Source organism: Thermobia domestica, chromosome 1 (genome assembly GCF_964235325.1).
Source record: "Thermobia domestica chromosome 1, izTheDome1.hap1.1, whole genome shotgun sequence".
NCBI lineage: Eukaryota > Metazoa > Arthropoda > Insecta > Zygentoma > Lepismatidae > Thermobia > Thermobia domestica.
The window spans coordinates 295,927,881-295,949,322 of NC_137454.1; the positions used below are offsets into that span (position 1 = coordinate 295,927,881).

Here is a 21,442-nt window from a genome sequence, read left to right on the forward strand (position 1 = left end):
TATAGATGTTGCACTGTAGAGTTAAATGGGTATGGAGAAAGTACAAATTGGAACTCCATGGACATAATCATAGGACGAACTTTTATCCAGAAATCATCAGCACAACATTATCCATCCACGTTACATTTTTAGTAAATCAGGTTATTCAGATTAGTTACGAATGTCACAAACTTGACATAGAGATTAAGAATTACAGTGTAACGGTTACATTTTCCAGCAATTCCACAATATTTATAGTACTTCTGCCTTTATATTTGATAAAAGGAGTAATAATGAAGTAAAGTTGAGTTGTCTCGTCAAAGACAATTTTATTGAGGTTTTTGAATAGTAATCTATATTTCAAAGTAATGTGTCGTTCAAACTGTAAAATTGTTCCTACCATTTGAAGTTGATTTCTTGACAGAAATAAAATTATGTTTATTTCTTTTTTAATTAATTACGTCTTTGGATATTGTTTTACAGGAGCCACTGCATTTATGGCAAAACGTAAATGGTCATAATTTATTGGACCTATTCTATAAAGATGTGAAAAGACATAACTTTCTATTTCAACATTTTGTGCAGCTCAGCAGACTTGCTATTCAGACACAGAAATCGCTCAAGAAAGTACAAATATTTGAGAGAAGCATACAAAACAATAGGTAGGGATTTTACTCTTTCATTTCTTCTTAATATTAAAAGGGTGTGGCAGAACTGTTAAGTTGGTTGGTCTGTTTGTAATTTAACATTCCTTTTCAAGGCTGACTTTATATGAGACTGTAAGTGATGAATAGAATCTGTTATTTCTGCCATAGTATGACCAACCTACACTTCGTAATTCGTTGCTTTTGGTCTCGTGTATATGCATTTCTATCATGAAATGAAAAAAAAAAAGTTTTAACGAGGCCGAAAATTATCTCTTTTCACAATGAAACCTAAAGAAATATGTCTGGTATATTACGAGGCGCATGTGAAAAAAAAGGGGGGTGTTGGCAATACTGATTGAAGTTAAGCATACCCTACTATGACCAGTACCCGGTACTAGGTCAGAACTAACTTTTTCTGTACGCCAAAACTCAGAATGCAGCTGACATCCATCGAGAATTGTATGCCATTTACGGATGGACAGTAATGAGTGCACGGAAAGTCAGCAATGGTGCAGAGAGTTTCGGGAAGGGCGTGATTGACAAACTGGGTTATTACAAATTGTGCGCGAGGTAGTGCCAAAAATGCTGACAGATGCTCACAAAGAACAAAGAATGACAGCTGCACGTGATTTTTTTTTTTTTTTTGTTCCACTGAGGGAAGGATGGGTTTTCTTACATAGTGACGGGGAATGAAACCTACGCCACTGGGGATCGAAGCAACAGTCAATTTAATGTCGGTATTGTGATTCTTCTAAAGCAAAGAAGTTCAAACAATATCTGTTCACAAAATCATGGCAACCGTGTTTTGAGACCAAAGGGATGTGATTCTTGTGGAATTCTTGGAAGCAGGACGAACAATTACAGCTGATATGTATTGTCAAACACGTGCCATCCAAAATCGGCGTAGGGGAATGCTACGATCTGGAATTATTCTGATTCATGACAACGCCCGCTCATACACAGCTCCTCGTACAGTCGAGAAAATTCGAAGATTTCGGTGGGAACTATTCAGTCATCCCCCTCACAGCTTCGACCTTTCCCCAGTGATTTCTTTCTTTTCTTTACCTGAAAAGGTGGCTTGCATTGAAGCGTTTCAATTTAATGAAGTGCTAAAGACATCAGTTCTGGACTGACTGTAATCGCAGGTGGCACATTTTTACACAGAGGGTGTATGGAAGTTTGTGCTACGCTACAAGAAATGTCTGGAGGTTCATAATGAGTACGTGGAAAAACAATAAAGATATGTACTTGTATATGAATCACAATAAATTTCTTGTATCATTTTCTTATTTTCTTTTAAATATCGCCGCTTTTTTGATATGCGCCTCGTACAAATAAGTATGTAAGTATCCAACTATGAGAGTTCCCTAGTTAGAGTTAATAGATATTCAAAGTAATGTAATTCAATTTTTTGCAGTATGTTGTTGTATATCTTACAAAATAATAATAATAATAAATCTTGTCGACATAGAAAGTGAAGTATTACAACTCCCCTTCCCCCCTACCCGAGATTTCAGTTATAGAGAACCAAAGTTCCACTATGTGGTAACCTCGTAGATAGACTTTGAACCATAAGTATTGCTCTACGAATCCATCAGTTTTGGGCCACATTTAAAAATTTTGAATTTTTAACATCTTGGAAACCTTATCAAATTAAAACCAGTAATAAGAGTAAAATGCATTTGTAAATACTTGTGATATAGTTGTCATGTTAAATTTAAGTTGTATGTTAGAGAAATCGAAGAAAAGAGTATCATTTCTACATTATAGTATTACAACGATACTATTTTCTGTAAAACAGGACCTAAACATGCATATCCTCAGAAACATTTCGTTCAATAACATAATTTTAACTTAATGTAAACTGATTTTAAAATATTTAGTTTTACAACATTAGAAACTTTTCCACCCCTAATGCATTGTCATCATAAGATTGCTAGTTGTGCATTCTACATACAGAAAATATCAGTAATTCTGATGTGTATATCATTCTTCTTAGTTTAATATTACCCATTATGCACTGAGGTTAAGTAAGAAGGTAATGATGATAATGAATGAAGTGTATAATTAAGAAAGTGAAATGAAACGGGAGAACCCATGTCCATCACAAAGTTCACTTGGCGAGAATTGGGATCGAACCAGGGATCCCACGCACCAAATATGTGAAAAATGGAAACTGAGAGTAGGATTGGGATGATAAAACGATAATTAGAAACAAATATAGCCTCAAGACATTGTACAAATAATTACTAGAAAAAATCTATACGTAATTTAGCAGATCGAGAGGCGTGTATAACAAGCACCAAGCCCAATGTGTAGTGTGCTGCAGTTCACATGGCACTGATAACAGCATTGTCAGCATTGGCAAATTGAACAGTTTTTTTGGAGTAAGATGCACTCCATATACAGTAAAAATTCATATGCACAAATCACTTCAAGATTGTAATAGGAATTCTTAAATGGCACACTTAAAGGCCATTCCAGCCATGCTTGACTGATCCAAACATCTGTTGTGTTTACCGTGTGCCTATTGGTCTAATCCAGATTCTAATTTCTGGTCAGCGTAAGCTCTAAACTCCGATAAACAAAATATTTGTATCCTTCCGCTTGTTACAAATACGATTGGCTAGTGATGTATCACTCCCTCTCCCCACGGGAAGGAGCAAGTTATACACGTGGATTTTGACAATACTGTTTCATGTTGCCCAGATACTGACAGCAGCAGCAGACAAGAAAGAAAAAAAGCTCGAAAGATTTAAAAAAAAAAAAAAAGTATTTGAATTTCGCTGGTAAACAATTGTTGCTTAGTGAGTAAAGGTTTGCCTTGTTGGTGTTTCACCACAACACTCGCGGAACCGAGATTCATGCCAGCCATCTTTGAGACTTTAGAAGCAGAACACTCGTCCACAGTTGAGTTGGCGCCAGAATAACTGCGCATGCTTAGTGTTTATTTCTATTGTTTCATTTACCACACTCGATTGCAGTATTATTAGATAATCCGTATTATATTTTTGTCATTTATAATAATATAGCAGTTTTATATGAAGCTTCATAATAAAATTAATAATCCAATCACATGAACTATTTTGCAGAGGAGTACAAGCGTCGGTAGGACAACAGCAAATCAGCGAGATTTAGTTTCACGTGGCTTTGTTTATCGCAGTTTAGAGCTTACGCCGAACAATGTATAGTTTTCTCAGCAAGAAGATAATGGTGTTAGAACAGCTTAATTTGTTGTTAGTACGTTATTTCAACACTTAAGATCATTTTCTTCCTAGAGTACCATAAATGCTATATCTAGTAACTGACGGTGAAAATGTTAGTTTCTTTTTTTTCTACGAACAAAACTTTACTCGGTATATTTGACAGTTGTATCAAGTAACGAACTATTACAGTATATTTCCTGTAATCTTTCAAATATGAATTTTCTAACATTTGCATGAATAGAAGTTCTGCGCCAAACACAGTCCGTTCCTGTAAGTCAAAACATAATGAAAGTGTAAATTGACTAATCACAAATCCTTACTATTAAGTAGCACCCAGCGTGTAGTTTTACAAGCTGTCATCTAATTTATATTTGTTTTAAATTTATTTTTTCTTTCTTAAAATATCTTAATACCTTCTAGAGTGTTATTTTAAGGCATGCACAAATTATTGCATACAGAACTGTCAAGGGCTATTGTCAAGTCTGTAAAGAGCTATGTAATCAGTCTGACATTTAGGTAGTGATTGAACTATACTTTCCTGTTGTTCTTAAAACTATAAGTAAATGAAAATTGAAAGTTTAGTGTCAGTTTGCTACACTTAAGTATACAAATTTTAAGCTATTCTTATACAGAAACATGAGTTAGTTATGTATGCAAATCACATTTTAGATACAAGTTAACCGTAAAGTTATATAAATAACATTATATCCTTTATTCTTCTAAGTATCAATTCATTTTGGTGTCCCATACCGTTAAGTTATAGCAGTTCAAAATCATCGCCATTGGCTGACAATTCTTCGTCTGCAGTACTGTGAAGCACATCGACGAAAACAGATATGGGTTCCACGGAAAGGAAGTGCAGATATTTTCAATCACATCTTCACCATCCCGTGTGTCGGGACTTTGTGGCATACCAACTGTTCTTCAGTTTCCCGTAAGCAGAAATCTAGCGGCGCTAAATTGTGAGGTCTGGTTGTATATTCAAGACTTCCTCGTCGACCTTACAAGTAATGTTCTATCTAAGAATGTTCGCATGTCTCCATGGTAGCGTGGTGGTGCTGCGTTTACTATACAAACCAATTTTCATCTGGGTATAGGACAATCCTTGCAACATTGTAAGGTATTTTTCAGCTGTTAATACTTTTTTCAAAGAATAGTCTAACAAGTCTTCTGGTAGACATACCGCACCACACTATTAGCACAAGAAGATTAATTAATTACTTGTACTTGCATGATGTGAGCACTCATCAGTGAGTACACAGTTATGGCAAATTACAGTATGGCTGTTAAGTTTAAAAGTTGGCTTATCAGAAATCAAGTGTTTATTAGTGTTGCATATGAAAAAGGATAATATTCACTATCGCACCGGGATTTGGCCTGTGGACTGTTATTTCAATCTTCCTCCGAAAGCATCTACAGGTTAAAAGAAATGCACTCTAGTATGCATTCAATTGTTCCTACGTGTTTCTCGAAAACACTCACATGTACTTATTATAATCGTGTTTCTGCCAAAGAGTTCCAATCTAAATAAAATTCCTGTCCATAAATCGAAGACTATGAATAATCTAAATTAATAAAAAGTGTAGAGAACTTATGTACAAGAATTTCATTTAGACCGGAATCTGCTGGCTGAACAAGATTATAATAATAAAAAAGTTAATATGAAGTTTTTCCTAGAAAGATGCAGGACAAACTGGATACCAGTTTGCATATTGTTGTACCTGTCGATGATCTTAGAGAGAGGTCGAAATGACACTACAGACGAAGAATTCCAGCTCAATAGTGGGTGTTACCTTTATTATGTAATGTAAAAAGTGCAAACTTTGACTTACTATTGCATACGTACATAATCTGCTCACGAAATTCGAGACGCCAATCTGGGTAGTTTTCATTTATAAAGGGTCGTTTCAGATTTATGGTAACGAATTCGATTGCTACGTAACAGGATGTGTAAATACACCCGACAAGTTATTGCGGGTAGTTCGAAAAGTGCTGTGTGTTGACTTGCCGGAATAAGGCTGTTTGTGTGTGACTGGTCTATGGTTTCGAAAATTATGACCTTTAAGGAAGGCTGCATTTGAGCCCTTTCCGATGTTGGTTACGGTTGTAGCTGAATAACTAACCAAAGAGAGAGATCAATGCTGTTATCAGAACAAAAACACCTCTGCTGTTGTTGGGCCCTTCAATATTGAGCATCATAAATATTGGAAGATCAAGCTATTCTTCCTACTTGACGTACTGAAAAAGTGTTTCGTATTTTGACGTGAGAACCCGTTTTCTCAAAGGAACAATAACATTCCGCTCCGACCGTAAATTGGATATTTACACTAGATTTACTTCTGGTAAAGAAGCATTAGGCTCGAACTCAAATGCTCCGTGTCTCATATCGTGGAGAAGAATAGGAGCAGTCGAAAACAAGGGACAGGTGAAAGTTCGCAGTGACTCTGGTTAAGGCATCAGTATATCTGTCGGAATATGATAAAAAGAGGGCCATCTCCTACCGTCTGCGTGATTCCAGAGTCGCTCTGAGCATGTAAATGTACTGAACTATCTTCATGTGGTTTTATGATTCTTGGTGGTTACCGCTATAATGACAAACTGTGCTACGGAAAGTAGGCAAAAAGACTAAAAGAAATGCGGCTTGTCAGAGGAACGAGCCATTATTCGCCATTATTCCGCCATGATATTCTATTCATATATGGCAGCGACACATCCCGCGTTGTTCTTCATCAGGACAAGGCATCCAGTCATACAGCGAAGTTAATGGTGGCGGGTATGGGGCAGATGGCACAGGAAACAGAATTCCTGCGATTTTCTTGTACAGATATCCTATGAAATCCCCTATGGATTTTTGTGGGTTCCGTTTGTTGAAAATAGTGTTGAGCTGTCAATAGTTACGCACACTCGAGGTCTTCGAAAAGTTTGTCAAGAGGAATTAAACAAACTTGAAATTTTGCCTCACGTAATCTCCTTCAGTGGAAACTGGGATACAGGGCCATAGCTAACAAACTGCTTACACATCGAGCAGAACGCTGGTGGCGTCGCGGTATTTCTCAAGCTGTAAGGATGTTAAATTCGTTACCGTGAACTTCAAGTGAACTATCTTATGTAATATGCGAACTCCCTTGTGGCTGTATAGTTAGCACATGTATTCGGCACGGAAAACCCCGATGCCATGTTCAGTGGAGTCCATACGATTAAGATCTCACGTAATCATCCGGAACAGATATACTTCTTAATGTTAATGAAGCAGAATTTAACATATTTGAGAAGATTCACTTTGTGGAGTAGAAATTTAGTTTGTGCTTGGTTATAATAAATGTTTTTAAAGTAATATTTGTTTCAGAGTCGTCAACGAATTTCACAATGTAATTTTGCAATTCACTTTATTATAATATAGGTGTTGTTTTGTGGAAACTGGACATGCAAGTGGAATGTTATCAAATGTTGATTATGCAGTGTTGTGCAGCTGGTATGATTTCATTGAAAAGAATCTGGAGATTCAATTGGATTTGATAGGTATGTTAAGCTAAGCTAGTTTGGTGATGATCGTTATTAATTCTGTTATTGACCATGGGTGTTTTGATATTTCCCCTATATTAATATGAACATACATGTGCCAATTAACGTCTGAGGAAGATAACGTTACGTTATGGAAATAGTTACGAATTAATTCAATTTTAATAAAGAAGTACATACTCTGGTCAGAAAAATATTAATTATTCATGTACTAATATAGACAATTTACCAATATATTCCATTGGCTAAAGACAATAAATGTAAGGACGAAAAATATTATTGTGAAATAATTACAGTATTGTTAATGTACAAAGTAGTTTAATATACTAGACACGTAATAACACTAGATAATTCTCAGAAAGCTCATGGATATGATTATAATCATCTTATGATAATTATCATCTTAAGTTTGTGCGTCTTATCCAATAGATAAATTAGATTATTTTCACTTGGGAATTGGTAGTATACATTAGGGCCTTTAAAGAACTGAAAAACTCGGATGAATACGTTATTTTCATAGGCACTGATTATGGTGTACTGCTAAGCTAAGTATTATTAGTTATATATAGTACACTAGCAGCGTTCACCCCGCTTCGCTGCGGTCACCCCGGAACGCAATAAACTTTGTTACTTAGATAATTTTTACTTTTTCGCTTTCAAATTGCAGTAAATGTTAACATTATAGCGCCTGTCATTTATGTTAACCCGCCGAGTGACACGGTCATGCGGGTTGCATATAAATACGTTTATTTTTACCTATGATGAACTAATAACAAAGGATTTGTACGTATGGACACTTGAATGGTCAATTATCTCAAGACACTGGTAATTAAAAATTAAAGTGATATGATAAAAACCATCTAGGGTCCAAATCCTAATAACCCCTCAAAAATAAAAGAAATTGGTTCAGCCGTATTAGCGTGATGAGCTAACAAAGGATTTGTGCGTTCTCTTTTATAATATAGATAAGTGGTTTAGTAAATTCAATGCATTGACTCTATTACTGAGTAACACTTTAGTAATGTATGTTAAATTCTTTGTTGTATAATCTACCAACTTAGTACACCAAAACTTTGTCCTTACACATTAAAGTATTATTCAAGCACAACTGATCATATAGGCACAAGAAAGTTCATCTTTACATATTTTTACCATTGCTGTTTTAATACTGTCTCATTAGATTATTTTATTTTCAGTGTACCTGCGAACTACGCCAGAAGTGGTGTACCAAAGGATGCAAAAGAGGAATAGAACGGAAGAATCCGGAGTATCCTTGGAATATCTGAGATCTCTTCATGATTCCTATGAGAAGTGGCTCATACATCAAGAACCTTACAAACCCCCTGCACCAGTCCTCGTCCTGGATGTTGATAGGGACTTAACCCATGTAATGAAACTATATGAAGAACATAAATGTCATATCTTAGGTCAACAACAGGTGTATTGCTCATGAATCGAAACTCAAATGTACAAAGAAAAATTAAGAATCTAACTATTGTGCTAATAAATAAGGCCATGGATTTTAGATGGACAACGTGCAATTTGATTTTAGCTGGGGCAGAATGTCTGCCATATTTATACGTAAAGTATTGACTTTTTTAAATATTAGTAATTAATAATAAATACGTTTGTAACAAATTTAAACCTTTATTTTTATAGTTTATTTGCAAATGCAATACAACTTTTACATTTTTGATAGTAAGGCATGACGGCTGTATTTCTATTTATCCTCATTTACAACCTATATACAGGGTTCGTTTCCCGGCGGGAGCTCATGTGGTTCAGATTCCACGTTAATCAGTAGGTCCACGTCTCATATAGCCTCGCTGCTGAAAGGGACGCTAAACCAAAATCAACTCAACTCAACCCATATACAGGGTATAACATAGTTAATGTAACAATGGTCGGGAGGTGATTCCTGAAACCGAGATAAGCAAAAAATGTCCTATGAACGTATAGCATATGGGGCATATTGGCAGAATTAGCGAGGGTCGAAAGCATGGAAACAGTAAGTTCGAAGCGGTATATATCAAAAATCAATAAGCGTAGAAATGGCGGTGTAGAAATTAGAGATGACGCTGGTGCTCAATACGTAGTTGTTCGGTTCACACACAGGTGTTAGCTTTATCACCTAAGTGTTAGAAATCACCTGCCGACGTTTATTGCATTAGTTTAGTTACAGCTGGTTTAAACACTTCAGTAACTCATTCATAGTCCCGCATTTTATTATTTTGGTAACTTAGTAAACAACATTTTGTAAATCAGATAAAGCTTTCTTTCCAGTACGCAATTCCACTACGTTGATCTCAACGGTGTAAGCATGTCTTTCAAAGAAGCGTAATGGTAGAGCTTCCACCAAGAGTCGAACCAAGATTTCCTGCACCGGTAAGACGTTTTGAAAAAATCACCACTGGATAGAGAACATTACAAAAATAGAAGGATGGTATATCTCTTTGAGGAGAGGATACCGAATATAACACTACACTTGGATAACGTTGACCTGGTAGTAGCATCCCAATATTTTCCCCAAGTTCGGTGCATTTAGCCTTAAACCTGGAAAAAATAATAACAAAATGATACTACTTGGAACGTATAATAATGAAATACTGACCTAATCGTATACATTTCGATGTTCCATATTGTCATTGGTAGTGGCTGTTAAGAAATTTTTACATGGATCATGGACTCACATAGTGATAAATTTTCAGTCAATAGAAAAGAAAGAAAGAGAAAAAGAAACACTATTATTATACATCAACAGCAAACAACAGAATTGATTTATTACTCCCATAAACCAGTTGAATTTCACTGCCATACAATGCGTGGCCTGTTTAAGCAATCGGTAAAATATTTCGTGGATGAAAAGCTAACTTGTTTTTTTAATCGTATGCCACTGAATAATCGTAATTAATTATCAAAATGTACAATTAAATTAATAAAACAAGTTTAAGGCAGGGTTGTTGGAGTTTTCTCCAGTCCAAAAATACTCAGTAAGCTTTTTTAAAAATGAAACCCACCTCCAAAAATATACTTCGTAACTTAAAACTGAAATGATAGTCTTAATATGAGTACTTCAATCGTGTTTCTCAGTACCCACCTAGTTTTAGAACATTTAAAATATGTACTCCTTAAGAGATCTCCAAAAGAAATACCATTGTGAGGGATCATGTATAACGACTTTTAACTTCCAAAGTCGCTGTAATCTGGAACATAATAGCAATGCGACTCACTTTTGATCTTATAATACATACTTGCGTATTAGTACAAATAAATAATAAAATATCTTTCTCCATGTGTCAGTTAATAATAAACCGGAAATACTTGACTTAAAAGAGGAAATTGTGGAAAATATACCTCTATTTTCTCAATACTACACTTGGAAAGTGTTGATCTTGAAGTACTATACCAATATTTGCCTAGCGTGTTTTGAGGGATACTAAAGGAATCTTCAGTCAGGACGTTGCTCCGGGATTTTAATGATTTTATTCCTATTCTATACTAGCTGAAATGCCCATTTTTCCCACGGGGAGAATAGGTTTATGAAGGGTATTTGAACTACTCCCTCCTCTTAGGATACATATTTCACTGAAAGTGTAATAACTAAAATCCGCAAGATAATTTATTTTTGGCATAAATGTTCGAATTCCCCTACCCTACCTCCTTTAGTCATAGTGATATAATAGCAATCCAGCTTGAGGTAGGTACTATGTTCCAAAATACATTCTATACATGTCAATCAATCCACTCAATCATAACACAAATCGTAGATTTTGGCCATTTTGTTTTTCACTTGTTTTCGTCCCATGCTAATGGGGGTTGAAATTGTACTTAAACTGGATATCAAGTGTCACTATTCATCTCAGCGACCCCGAGAACTATGAATTGGACTGTAATGTCGGACATTTTTTAATTTCTTTTACATGCCTTTCCGTTTGCATTCTGAACTCCATGGCAATGGGTGATGAACTTGCACTTAAAAGACATTGGAAGTTTCTAATTAATCTCAGCGATCTCGAAAACTGTGGATTAGACACCAATATTGGTCGTTTTCGATTATTTTTACATGCCATCCCTACCCATTGCACCGTCCTAAGGATACAAGAGGTGGATATCACTATTCATTTCAGCGACCTAGAAAACTATGGATTCGACACTAATACCGGTCTTTTTTACGCTATCCCACCCACAGCAGAGGGAAGGGATGTTACAGATGGTGATCAGAAAAATGGAAACACCTGAACGAAATTGCAACTTACCAGATTAATATGGTGTCGGGCCACCTTTCGCCTTCAGAACAGCCTTGATGCGATATGGGATGGAGGCATAGAGGTCGTGAATGATAGCAAATGGAATTTTACACCATTCCTCGTGCAGGGCACGGCCAGTTCTGTGAGAGAGGATGGAGGTGAAAATCGTCGCCGGAGTCGTGTTTCCAAGACGGACCACAGATGTTCAATTATGTTGAGATCTGGGGATTGGGCGGGCCAGGGGAGGTGTTGAACTTTATCCCGATGTTCCTCAAACCACGCTGCAACAACGCCAGCTGTGTGAATGGGTGCATTATCATCCTGGAAGATTACGTCATTGTCCGGGAACAACATCCGGACCATAGGATGCAAGTGGTCTCCTAAAATTGCGACATAATCGTTGGCAGTGATTCGTCCGCTAAGTGTGACCACAGGACCCAATGAAAACCATGATATGGCGGCCCACAGCATCACCGAGCCGCCGCCATGTTTCACAGTTGGGCGGAGACACTGCAGATCATAAGCTTCTTTGGGCGTTCTCCACACATAAACACGGCCCGTGGTTGGGAATAGGGTGAAGGATGACTCATCCGACCATATCACACGTTTCCAGTCCTCAACGGTCCAAGTTGCATGGTCGCGGCACCATTGCGGCGTGCGAAAGCGTTATGGTCCCTGATGAGCGGTTTGGCCCGTGCAACACGACCCCTTAAGTTCATGTCATGTAATTCGCGGCAGACTGTGATTGTCGAAACAGGGTGGGGGAGGTGCTGATTGAGTTCCTCCGTCACTTGCTCCGCAGTGGCACGACGGTTCTACGTGACAATGCGCTTTAATACCCGGCGTGACCTGTCACTCATGATTTTCTTTCGCCCACTGTTCCGCTTCCCCGATGTGGTTTTCCCGTGTGTTGTGTAGGCCGTCATCACCTTCGACACTGTCCCACGCGACACACCTAACACAGTAGCCACTGCCGTCACACTCACTCCACATTACCGCGCACCAACAATTTGCCCTCTTTGAAAATCTGAGAGGTCTCCCATTTTACACTACCTCCGTCTGCTGCAGCCACTGGACACTGCTGTTCCACTGCGCCTGACGTAGTATGGAGACCGATCTAACACACCACCACCAGCGGTCCGGCGCTGCGGGCGCTACAACACCACTGCCAACCCATACATCTGACGTGTTGCCAACTACAGGTGTTTCCATTTTTCTGATCACCATCTGTATCTTCCCACAGTATTTTTTTCCAGGTTATAAATCAAGTGTGTGTGAAATTTGGTTGAAATTACTCCAGTGTTTCAGAGTTATGGTGGAACATATATTTTTATATAGTAGATTATAAAGAAGTACCCGCATCTTGTTATTTTACAGGATTATCTATTTCTTTCTTTTTAGAAATCAAAATATAAGCGAGTGCCCATAGTGGAAAGTATGTCCCACTAAACACAAATGGGGCTTCACAGATTCCCTTTATGCGACAGAGGAATTCCATAGTTTCATGTGTAGAATACAACACGAATGCTTAAATTATATAGGGTGGCCCAAAAGTAGGTATACACCCCTGCATTGATCAAGTACTGTATAACATTCTAGCTTATACTTTATTTGCTTCGGCTCTTCCGAGCTTAATATATAAGTACAAAGACATTAAGAACAAATAATAAAGAAACTACTATCCATTTCATAAAGATAGGCCCCTGACTTCGTGGTGCTGCCGTGACGTTCAGTCAAAACTTATATTGCATTGTCGTACCTCGTTGGAATTGCTGAAATGTTGTCTTCTCAATACTTAAGACATAAAAATTTTCTCTGTACTATGTAGTGAGAAAAAAATAAAAATTAATGAAAAAGTGCGTATTTTTTCGTACTTTTTTGGTAGATCAATGTTTAGAGGACTATATCTCAGAAAAGAGATCACGTGAAATAATTTCCTGTGCACAATATGTAGATGCATCCATTAACTGTAAGTTGTGAAAAGTTCAATTTTCATCACTTGATACTTTTTGTGTAATTAAAACAAATGTACGACGCTCTGATCTCCTTTACCATGGTAGTTAGAGAAACGTACAAAACACTGTTCGAAAATTTGGAAGTCTAGTGTTCCAAATATTTGAAACTATTAACATAAAAAGGTTTAGTTGGTAGAGTATTTATTTTTTTAATTTTTTTTTTTTTACTTCAACATGTTCTCTGCGTTAAGCGGTGAGCCATGTTGCAGCCCAATCTTTAAATTCCCCGCGCTTATATGAAGAAACAGCATACAGTAAGTGGAAGTGCGGCAACGCTGTCGTGCAGTGTTGTCGCGTTCAGGAAGTTTGTAGCGCGAAGCTTACTTCATAAGAATGTAATAGGAAAAAGTATTTATTATAACCTTTCACAACATCATAAAAATAATAATAATGCATTACACATCTCAATTTAATCGAAATAAAACGTTGAAGTAAAACATCCGAAAACTTCATTCACTTTCGTAATGGGTTTGTTGACTCATCGCTGCTCCTGTTATCTTCCTGTATACTTATTAACAATGGCTCCATTTCTACCTCAAGATCCTGTATCAGTATACACACTTTCCAGCTTACGAACATGTTAAAGGTTAAAAAGAAATGTATCCTTGGCAATCACGTGTTCACCTAAGTTCTGCGATCAATTCCCCTGCCGAATGTACAATAACACAGAATGGGTCCTTTGTTTTCTTTCAACGAAAAAAAAAAAAAAAAAACAAAGCAATGAGTAGGTGACGAGGGCTGTATTTGGGTCTAATCACGTTGCACTGATTAAGTCTTCAACACTTCCCTTCGGTTCGTAGGCGTCAAAAACTTAGACATGCACTCACACCATATGGGTTCATTGCAATGAGACGGACGAATAGGCATTTATATTTTCCTTAGTATATGTCGTGGCTTTTGATTATATATATATATATATATATATATATATATATATATATATATATGGATATTCCTTTACGAGCGGTGGTATTACAAAAGGAAGAGACAAAATTTTTAGGGATAATGAAATTGCAGAACTGATGAATGACTCCGACTCAGACGGTTATGAGTTAGTAATGAATAGTAATGACATTGATTATTCTGTGCTCAGTGGCGTATTCGGGAGTGAACAAGATAGTAACTCTGTTTCAAGTGAACCTGAGGCTGCGCCGGGAAAGAGAGAAAAAAAGTGTCGTTCCTATTCAAAGACAGATTCTGATGTAGCTTGGAGCGATAAAATTCAAGTAAATGCATACCCCTGTTTAGTGGTATCCCGGAAATTGATCAAAATGCTGGGCTATCTACAGAGTATTCCGCATATAAAGTGTTTCAGCTGTTTTTACCGATGAAGTTTTATAGTAAAGAAAAAAAAAAGTTGAATTGATTTTGAGTTGAACGTCTTGTTCAGCAGTGAGGCTATATGAGACGTCGACCTACTGATTAACGTGGAATCCAAAATACATGAGCTTCTCCCAGGAATAGTAGTAAAAGTTATGAATCAATACGCAAAACAGCAGATTGAGAAAAAGAAAAAAATACTAAAACAAAAATCTTTGTTTTCTAAATGAAAGCGTGTTACTTTAATTAAAAACAAGGAAATTTTTACACTAATTATTCACATAAGCCTTGTACGGAAGCCAGCTTTACGCGGTTTTACAAATCAACTACGCAAGAGCTATTAGGAGCTCCTCCGTGGCTAAGCGGTTAGCGTACGCGCCTTTGGCGTGGGAGACCCGGGTTCGATTCCCGGCGGGAGCTCATGTGGTTCGGATTCCACGTTAATCAGTAGGTCCACGTCTCATATAGCCTCGCTGCTGAAAGGGACGATAAACTAAAATCAACAACAACAAGAGCTATTAGTATGTCTGTCAAGTGGTGGAACAGATTTTCTGTGAAGTGTAAACTCAATATTACATATCAACTAAGGTTGTATCATATAATAAAGTTTATGCTTGTATTTGTTTCTGTGCAAGTGTATTTTGTACTGTGTGCAGTAAGTGAAAAACTGATAAAAAGCAACAAATTTTCGAAGACCATCACATGCAAATCCAAACAAAATAAGAGTTCGCTTTTCTAATTTTGAACATTTGGCACATTTTCTGTATATCCTGTTAATTTCTAAGAAATTGGTTTAAAATCTGTGGAGATAAAATTTTAAAAATATCTCTAAAAAGTGCCGGACAGTGTGCGTGACAAGTTTAAATACCCGTCCGTCTGAGAGTGTATACGCGCCAGGAAAATGTGGCAACGTAGCACTCCGTATAAACTGCGATAGCGAAGGGCGCAAAGCTGAGAAAATCATAATGTCATATTTGTGATTATTTATCTTTTAAAACAAGTCAAAACAGTTTGGTTGAAAAAGCTTCTTTAAGATCTTTCTAAAAGTTTTTTAAGATTGTTAATACACCGCAGCAATTCAGAGATAATGATGTCTCACTTTTTACTGAATAACAAGAAAATTACTACGTGTTGAGTGATGAAATTTTCAGAACTTACAGGTAACATATGCATCTACATATGGTGCACAGGAAATTATTTCATGTTATCTCCTTTCCGAGATATAGTCCTATAAACATTGATTTACCAAAAAAGTACGAAAAAATACGCACTTTTTCATTAATTTCTATTTTTTTCTCACTACACAGTACAAAGAAAATTTGTATGTCTTAAGTATTGAAAAGACAACATTCCAACAATTCCAACGAGGTACGACAATGTAATATAAGTTTTGACTGGACGTCACGGCAGCACCGCCAAGTCAGGGGCCTATCTTTATGAAATGGATAGTAAGTCTACCTGATGGATAACAATAAGAAATGATATAAAAAGCAATGAGTTGATCAGTACGGGACTGTATACCTACTTTCGGGCCACCCTGTATTTTAAGGAGGAATATGGATTTTAAGTGTACGTGTAAAATTTAACAAAACCCAATTTTCCCAATAAAACCCACGGCTTTTTTAAACGTCAGTTCAAGGTTAGTTCTTCGTTATTAAATATGCATCCTATCAGTTCATTTAGTGTTTTTGATGTGCTTGGAATAGTTCTTTGATAGTATTTTACAGAATTTTACCTTCTCTCAGTCCGGCTTTTGTCTTGGTTGTTGAGTAAAAACTGTCAGCAGGTTCCTGAACCAGTAGCGTTTTTTTTTTTTTTCAGTTGCTTCTACTATTTTTTTTTTTTTTTTAAATCTATGTGAGAACAAAATACCTGTGTGTCAAATATACACCTTCGTATGGATCTTTTATTTTCCTCACTGCGACTTTATTGTTGATTGTAGAAGCATGTAAACTATTGCGCTAAGAATTGGTTCCATAGGGTACTAAATTGAATTATTTTTCCAGCTTCGAATATATATATATATATATATATATAATATACAGGGTGGCCCATAATTATGTATGTTGACTGACTGTAGTATTTGTACTTCTGGACCAAAAAAATCGATATGGCAATACTATGTAGCCTGAAAGTGGTGATAACAGTCACTGGACTTAGAACCGTTAGTGCCATACCAGTACGAGAGTGGCTGAATCTGATGACGTGGGTCTGTGGAGTGGCCAACTCGATCTCCCGATTTAACACCACCTGATTTTTTGTTATAGGGTGTTTTAAAGATGGAATGTATCAACATCAATTACATGTGCAATTTGGTCGAACTACGGGAAGCTATTACAGAAGAGTCCTACAGTATACTAGTACGAGTATGTCAGGCGATTTGTGACAACATTGCTCTTCGTCTCTAAGCATGTATCGATTTGGATGGTGCATTAGTGGACTATGTAATGGAGAATAGAGATTAAAATTCTTGTATAGAAAGGTATGAGAATAATGTGTGTATGTTCAAGTCATGTTGTTAGTTTCTTTACCGCAGTCTTTGAAACAACATATACATAATTATTGGGCCATCCTGTGTATATATATATTGCATTTTGTAATATTTTAACATTACGCTAATGCATTAGTTAATTTAAGTCGATAACTTGACTTGCTCGACCGTCATATTTTGATCTGTCCCTTAAAGACAGCTGGATTGTTGTCTCTTTTGTTACTATGAATTTTATATAATTTTGTCATCTGCAGAATCTATTTGCTCCAGTTTCTCATGGTCGTTTTTCATAATCCGAAATCTCCATTGCCTTCATTCTTTTCACTGATGACATATTTCCCCTGATAACTAACTTCTCCTTTCTGTGTATCTTAAATAATACTACTTCTGTTTATATACTTTTGAACTTGGGTCTTAACGTATATTTACTATGATTATCCTTCGTAACTCCAAGTTCCTATGACTTCTCTTTCTAATATCTTATTCAGGACAATACATACTTTGGTGATCTTATGAATATAATCATCATCATGTGAGTATATCGTTCCATAAGTCAGTCCTCCGTCCTGATACTTTACTGGTTTTTTACTATATCTTTCCATTTTCTACAGTGTTATAAAAAAATCTTCAAAAGTTATGAATAAAACCAAGAATTAATGTCAAAATAAACAGCCAAAAATGTTTCGCAAAAAACTGACCAGAAGAAGAGGGGAAGGGTTGGTGAACATAAATGAACTGGTATTATAACACATTTCAAAACTAGAATGTATTAATCGAAACATTCCATACTATTAGCGTTTAATGGAAAAAAATATTGTTCAAAGATGATATACATCAATCGCCATAGTTTATTGAACTGAAAAAAATATAGGTGAGTGTAATTTTCAAGAAAATACACCGTGTTTCAAAAAGAATATACGTATTCCGAATGCATATATTTATTAAACTTTAAGACATACGAATATGAAATTTTACGAACCTCTCAAGTTCAAATTACAGTTCAAAGTTCAAATTACAGCTGTTCAATATGTCCTCTATCAGCGACACAAACAATATCACATCGATAGTCAAATTCCTCCCATGCTCAGGCAAACATGTCCTGCGTCACTGATGTTATGGCAGTACGGATCCGGTTCTTCAACTCTTCCAGGTTCTGTGGCAGTGGTGGTACATAAACGTTGTCTTTAACGAAACCCCACAGGAAGAAGACACAGTGTGTCAAATCCGGTGACCGTGGAGGCCAGCTGAAACATGCTAAGTCGCCAGCTCCTTGACGACCATTCTAACGGTTCGGTAGAGTTTCATTCAGATATTCACGCACTTGGCGCACTTGCTGAAAAATGAAATTGTCTTCATGCAGCCTCGGAAACAACCAGTTTTATAACAGCGAGATACTGCTGGCTGTTAACCGTGTTTCCATTAAAGAAGAATGGGCCGTAAACAGATGATCGGGATATCGTACAAAATACATTGACTTTGGGCGAATCTCGTACATGTTCAATGACTGCATGCGGGTTCTGTAGGCCCCAAATTCGAACATTTTGGCTCGCGCCGTGTGGACTTTGTGGTGGACAAACACCGTGCTCGTGGGTTTTCTCGGGGTTCTCCCGTTTCTTCCCACTTTCTTCATTTCTCATCATCACCGTCTCCTTTATCCTAACCAGCATAACTGCGGGACGTAAAACTCAAAGATTTCATTTCATTTCATTTTCTAGTCACTGGCGTGCCGCCAAATGTATATTTGAAGGTGTGCTCGTTTGATATGAAGCATTAGATCATCTATCTTTGGTGGAAGATGGTCTGCTTATTTGTGACCGACCAAATCAGAACAGACAGTACTGATCGAAGATTTTTGTAAATCAGAGTAGAGATTTATTACAAATTCTGCACACGCTATCGTCTCATCTTCCACATTACCAGATCCTAAGTTACTTAACAAGTATGATTTTTTAAAAATATACATTCCATGCTTTCTTTTTTCCAATTCCTGCGAACTGACTTGTGGTGTCGCTTCCAGTAAATACATGGAATGCTGGCAAGGAATGTCATATTTCATCGCTGAGCTCATTCACAATTGTATGTATTGGAATAAATTGTAATTTTATTGCTGTTCTAGTAGATATTCATATTTCTGCTACCTTAATTGTTTTAAAAAATGTATAAGGAGAATAAAAACATGCAGTCAATGAGCAGCTGCTTATAACCGCAGGTGGAAGCATGGTATGCATGAAGTATTATTCTCGTATCAGCCTATTCATGATTAGATTTCAGAAATGGTAAGTCTTCTCCCTGTGATGAATCCACCTGAAGTCAGTCTGTAAATCCACCTGATGTGATAACTAACTGTTCTGTTCGTCTTTCAATATTGCCTACAGAACATAATAAACTTTAAAGAAATAAATGCTGCAAGGTTTGATTTGTTTTCAAGCAAATCAATAAATAATTTCCACTGTTGAGGAAGCGGACAATCTCGACCTTCAATACTTCTCCGAATCAGTCAGTAAGTACTTGCTTTACGCCTAAATCTTATATCTCCTTTAATAGAACATGGACTTGTAATGGTAAAATAAACCATCAATTCGTGAGCACGCCCTGTTTAGGAAGTTCAGCATACATTTTACAAAAATATCCTCCAAATCATCACCAGTCAGTTCGCAGAAATTGGGAAAAAGAAAGCATGGAATTTTGGAAAATCATGCTTGCTTTTTAACTTAGAATCTGGTAATGTGGATGATAGGGACGATAGCGTGTGCAGAAGAATTTGTAATGAATCTATACTCTGATTTACAAAAATCTTCGATCAGTACTGTCTGTTCTGATTTGGTCGGTCACAAATAAGCAAACCATCTTCCACCAAAGATAGATGATCTAATGCTCCATATCAAGCAAGCACACCTTCATACATACATTTGGCGGCACGCCAGTGACTAGAATATTGACTTCCTTCAACCCGAACATTTTTTTTTTTTTTTTTTTTGGCAAACTAGAAATGGAAAATAAGTGTCCAAATGGACCACTCAGGAATCTATGTCTAAAAGTTGCCCAGAGTTAAGGTCTTGTACATGTAAACATATGTGGGACACAATTGCAAGTGTGTGTGGGCTTTAGTGGAGTGCTTTAGAACCTGAAGCTGTAATGGTAACAAGTGTTATAACTTACTTACAAACACTTATTTACGTACCAGAAAATGATTCATCTGATGATTACATAAAGAAATATGTAATTCTGCAAATATTTAGCGCAGATTTGATATGATAATGTAGAATATTATTATAGTTCTCTTGTTTCCAGTAATTAGTAAGTATTTAATATTCGATGTAATATTCTCTGTCACCCTGTATCACCCTATATATTGCCCTATATCAATCACCCTGTATATCGCCTGTAAATGGTGTTTGCCCTCACTTAAGACATCTTTCCATATGTTCTTACATTATTTATATTTTCTGCTTTTTCATTAGAATAAGATAAATATTTTTGTTAAAGAAATAAGGAATTATTTTGAAGGACCGGTGGAAATACCGCGCATAAATAGAGTTGAAAAATCGGAATCATCCTGAATATCAACTGTAAATGGATTTTAACACTATAAAAGACATCTCTACTTATCTCAAAATTTTGTGATCCTTAACGCACGGTTGTATCAAGTGAGCGGAGATCTAGAAATGACCATGACAGTGCAGGAGAGCTCAAGGGAGAAGGGTGAGAACTGTTCTTCAAATATTGGGGAAAAAATCAGCTTTTATCTCGGAAAGAAAACCTTCATTGACTGATGTGAGCTGAAATTCAGTGGTGCCATTTGGAGCATCAGCATTCGAATCAAAGCGCACTTGCCTTCAAACTTACCTCGCTGTACGGCTACTTCTGGAAGTAAATCTAACAATATTGGTACCGTTGGAAAGACAATTTAATGCTCTACAAATTTAATTAGGGATGTTCTTTTTGTATCTCAACTCATTGGGGATACAGAGCAAAAAAGAAAATATTAATGACAAACTATGTCAGTTATATATATATA

General features: G+C 36.6%; 1 protein-coding gene across 1 annotated transcript; it reads left to right on the forward strand.

The window, feature by feature from the left end:
• Positions 1-482: 482 nt before the first annotated feature.
• On the forward strand, positions 483-8,989 carry LOC145661574 (thymidine kinase 2, mitochondrial-like). The gene is made up of 3 exons (XM_081726893.1): positions 483-641; positions 7,233-7,351; positions 8,548-8,989. The coding sequence occupies exons 2-3, from the start codon at positions 7,267-7,269 to the stop codon at positions 8,802-8,804; spliced, it is 342 nt and encodes a 113-aa protein (XP_081583019.1). The 5' UTR covers positions 483-641; positions 7,233-7,266; the 3' UTR covers positions 8,805-8,989.
• Positions 8,990-21,442: the final 12,453 nt, after the last annotated feature.

What these genes read in the sequence shown, in the direction of transcription:
- LOC145661574 (XM_081726893.1), top strand. Translation starts at nt 7,267, where the DNA reads ATGTTATCAAATGTTGATTATGCAGTGTTGTGCAGCTGGTATGATTTC. An exon ending in GATTCAATTGGATTTGATAG is followed by an intron (nt 7,352 to 8,547) that starts GTATGTTAAGCT and finishes TTTTATTTTCAG; the next exon opens with TGTACCTGCGAACTACGCCA.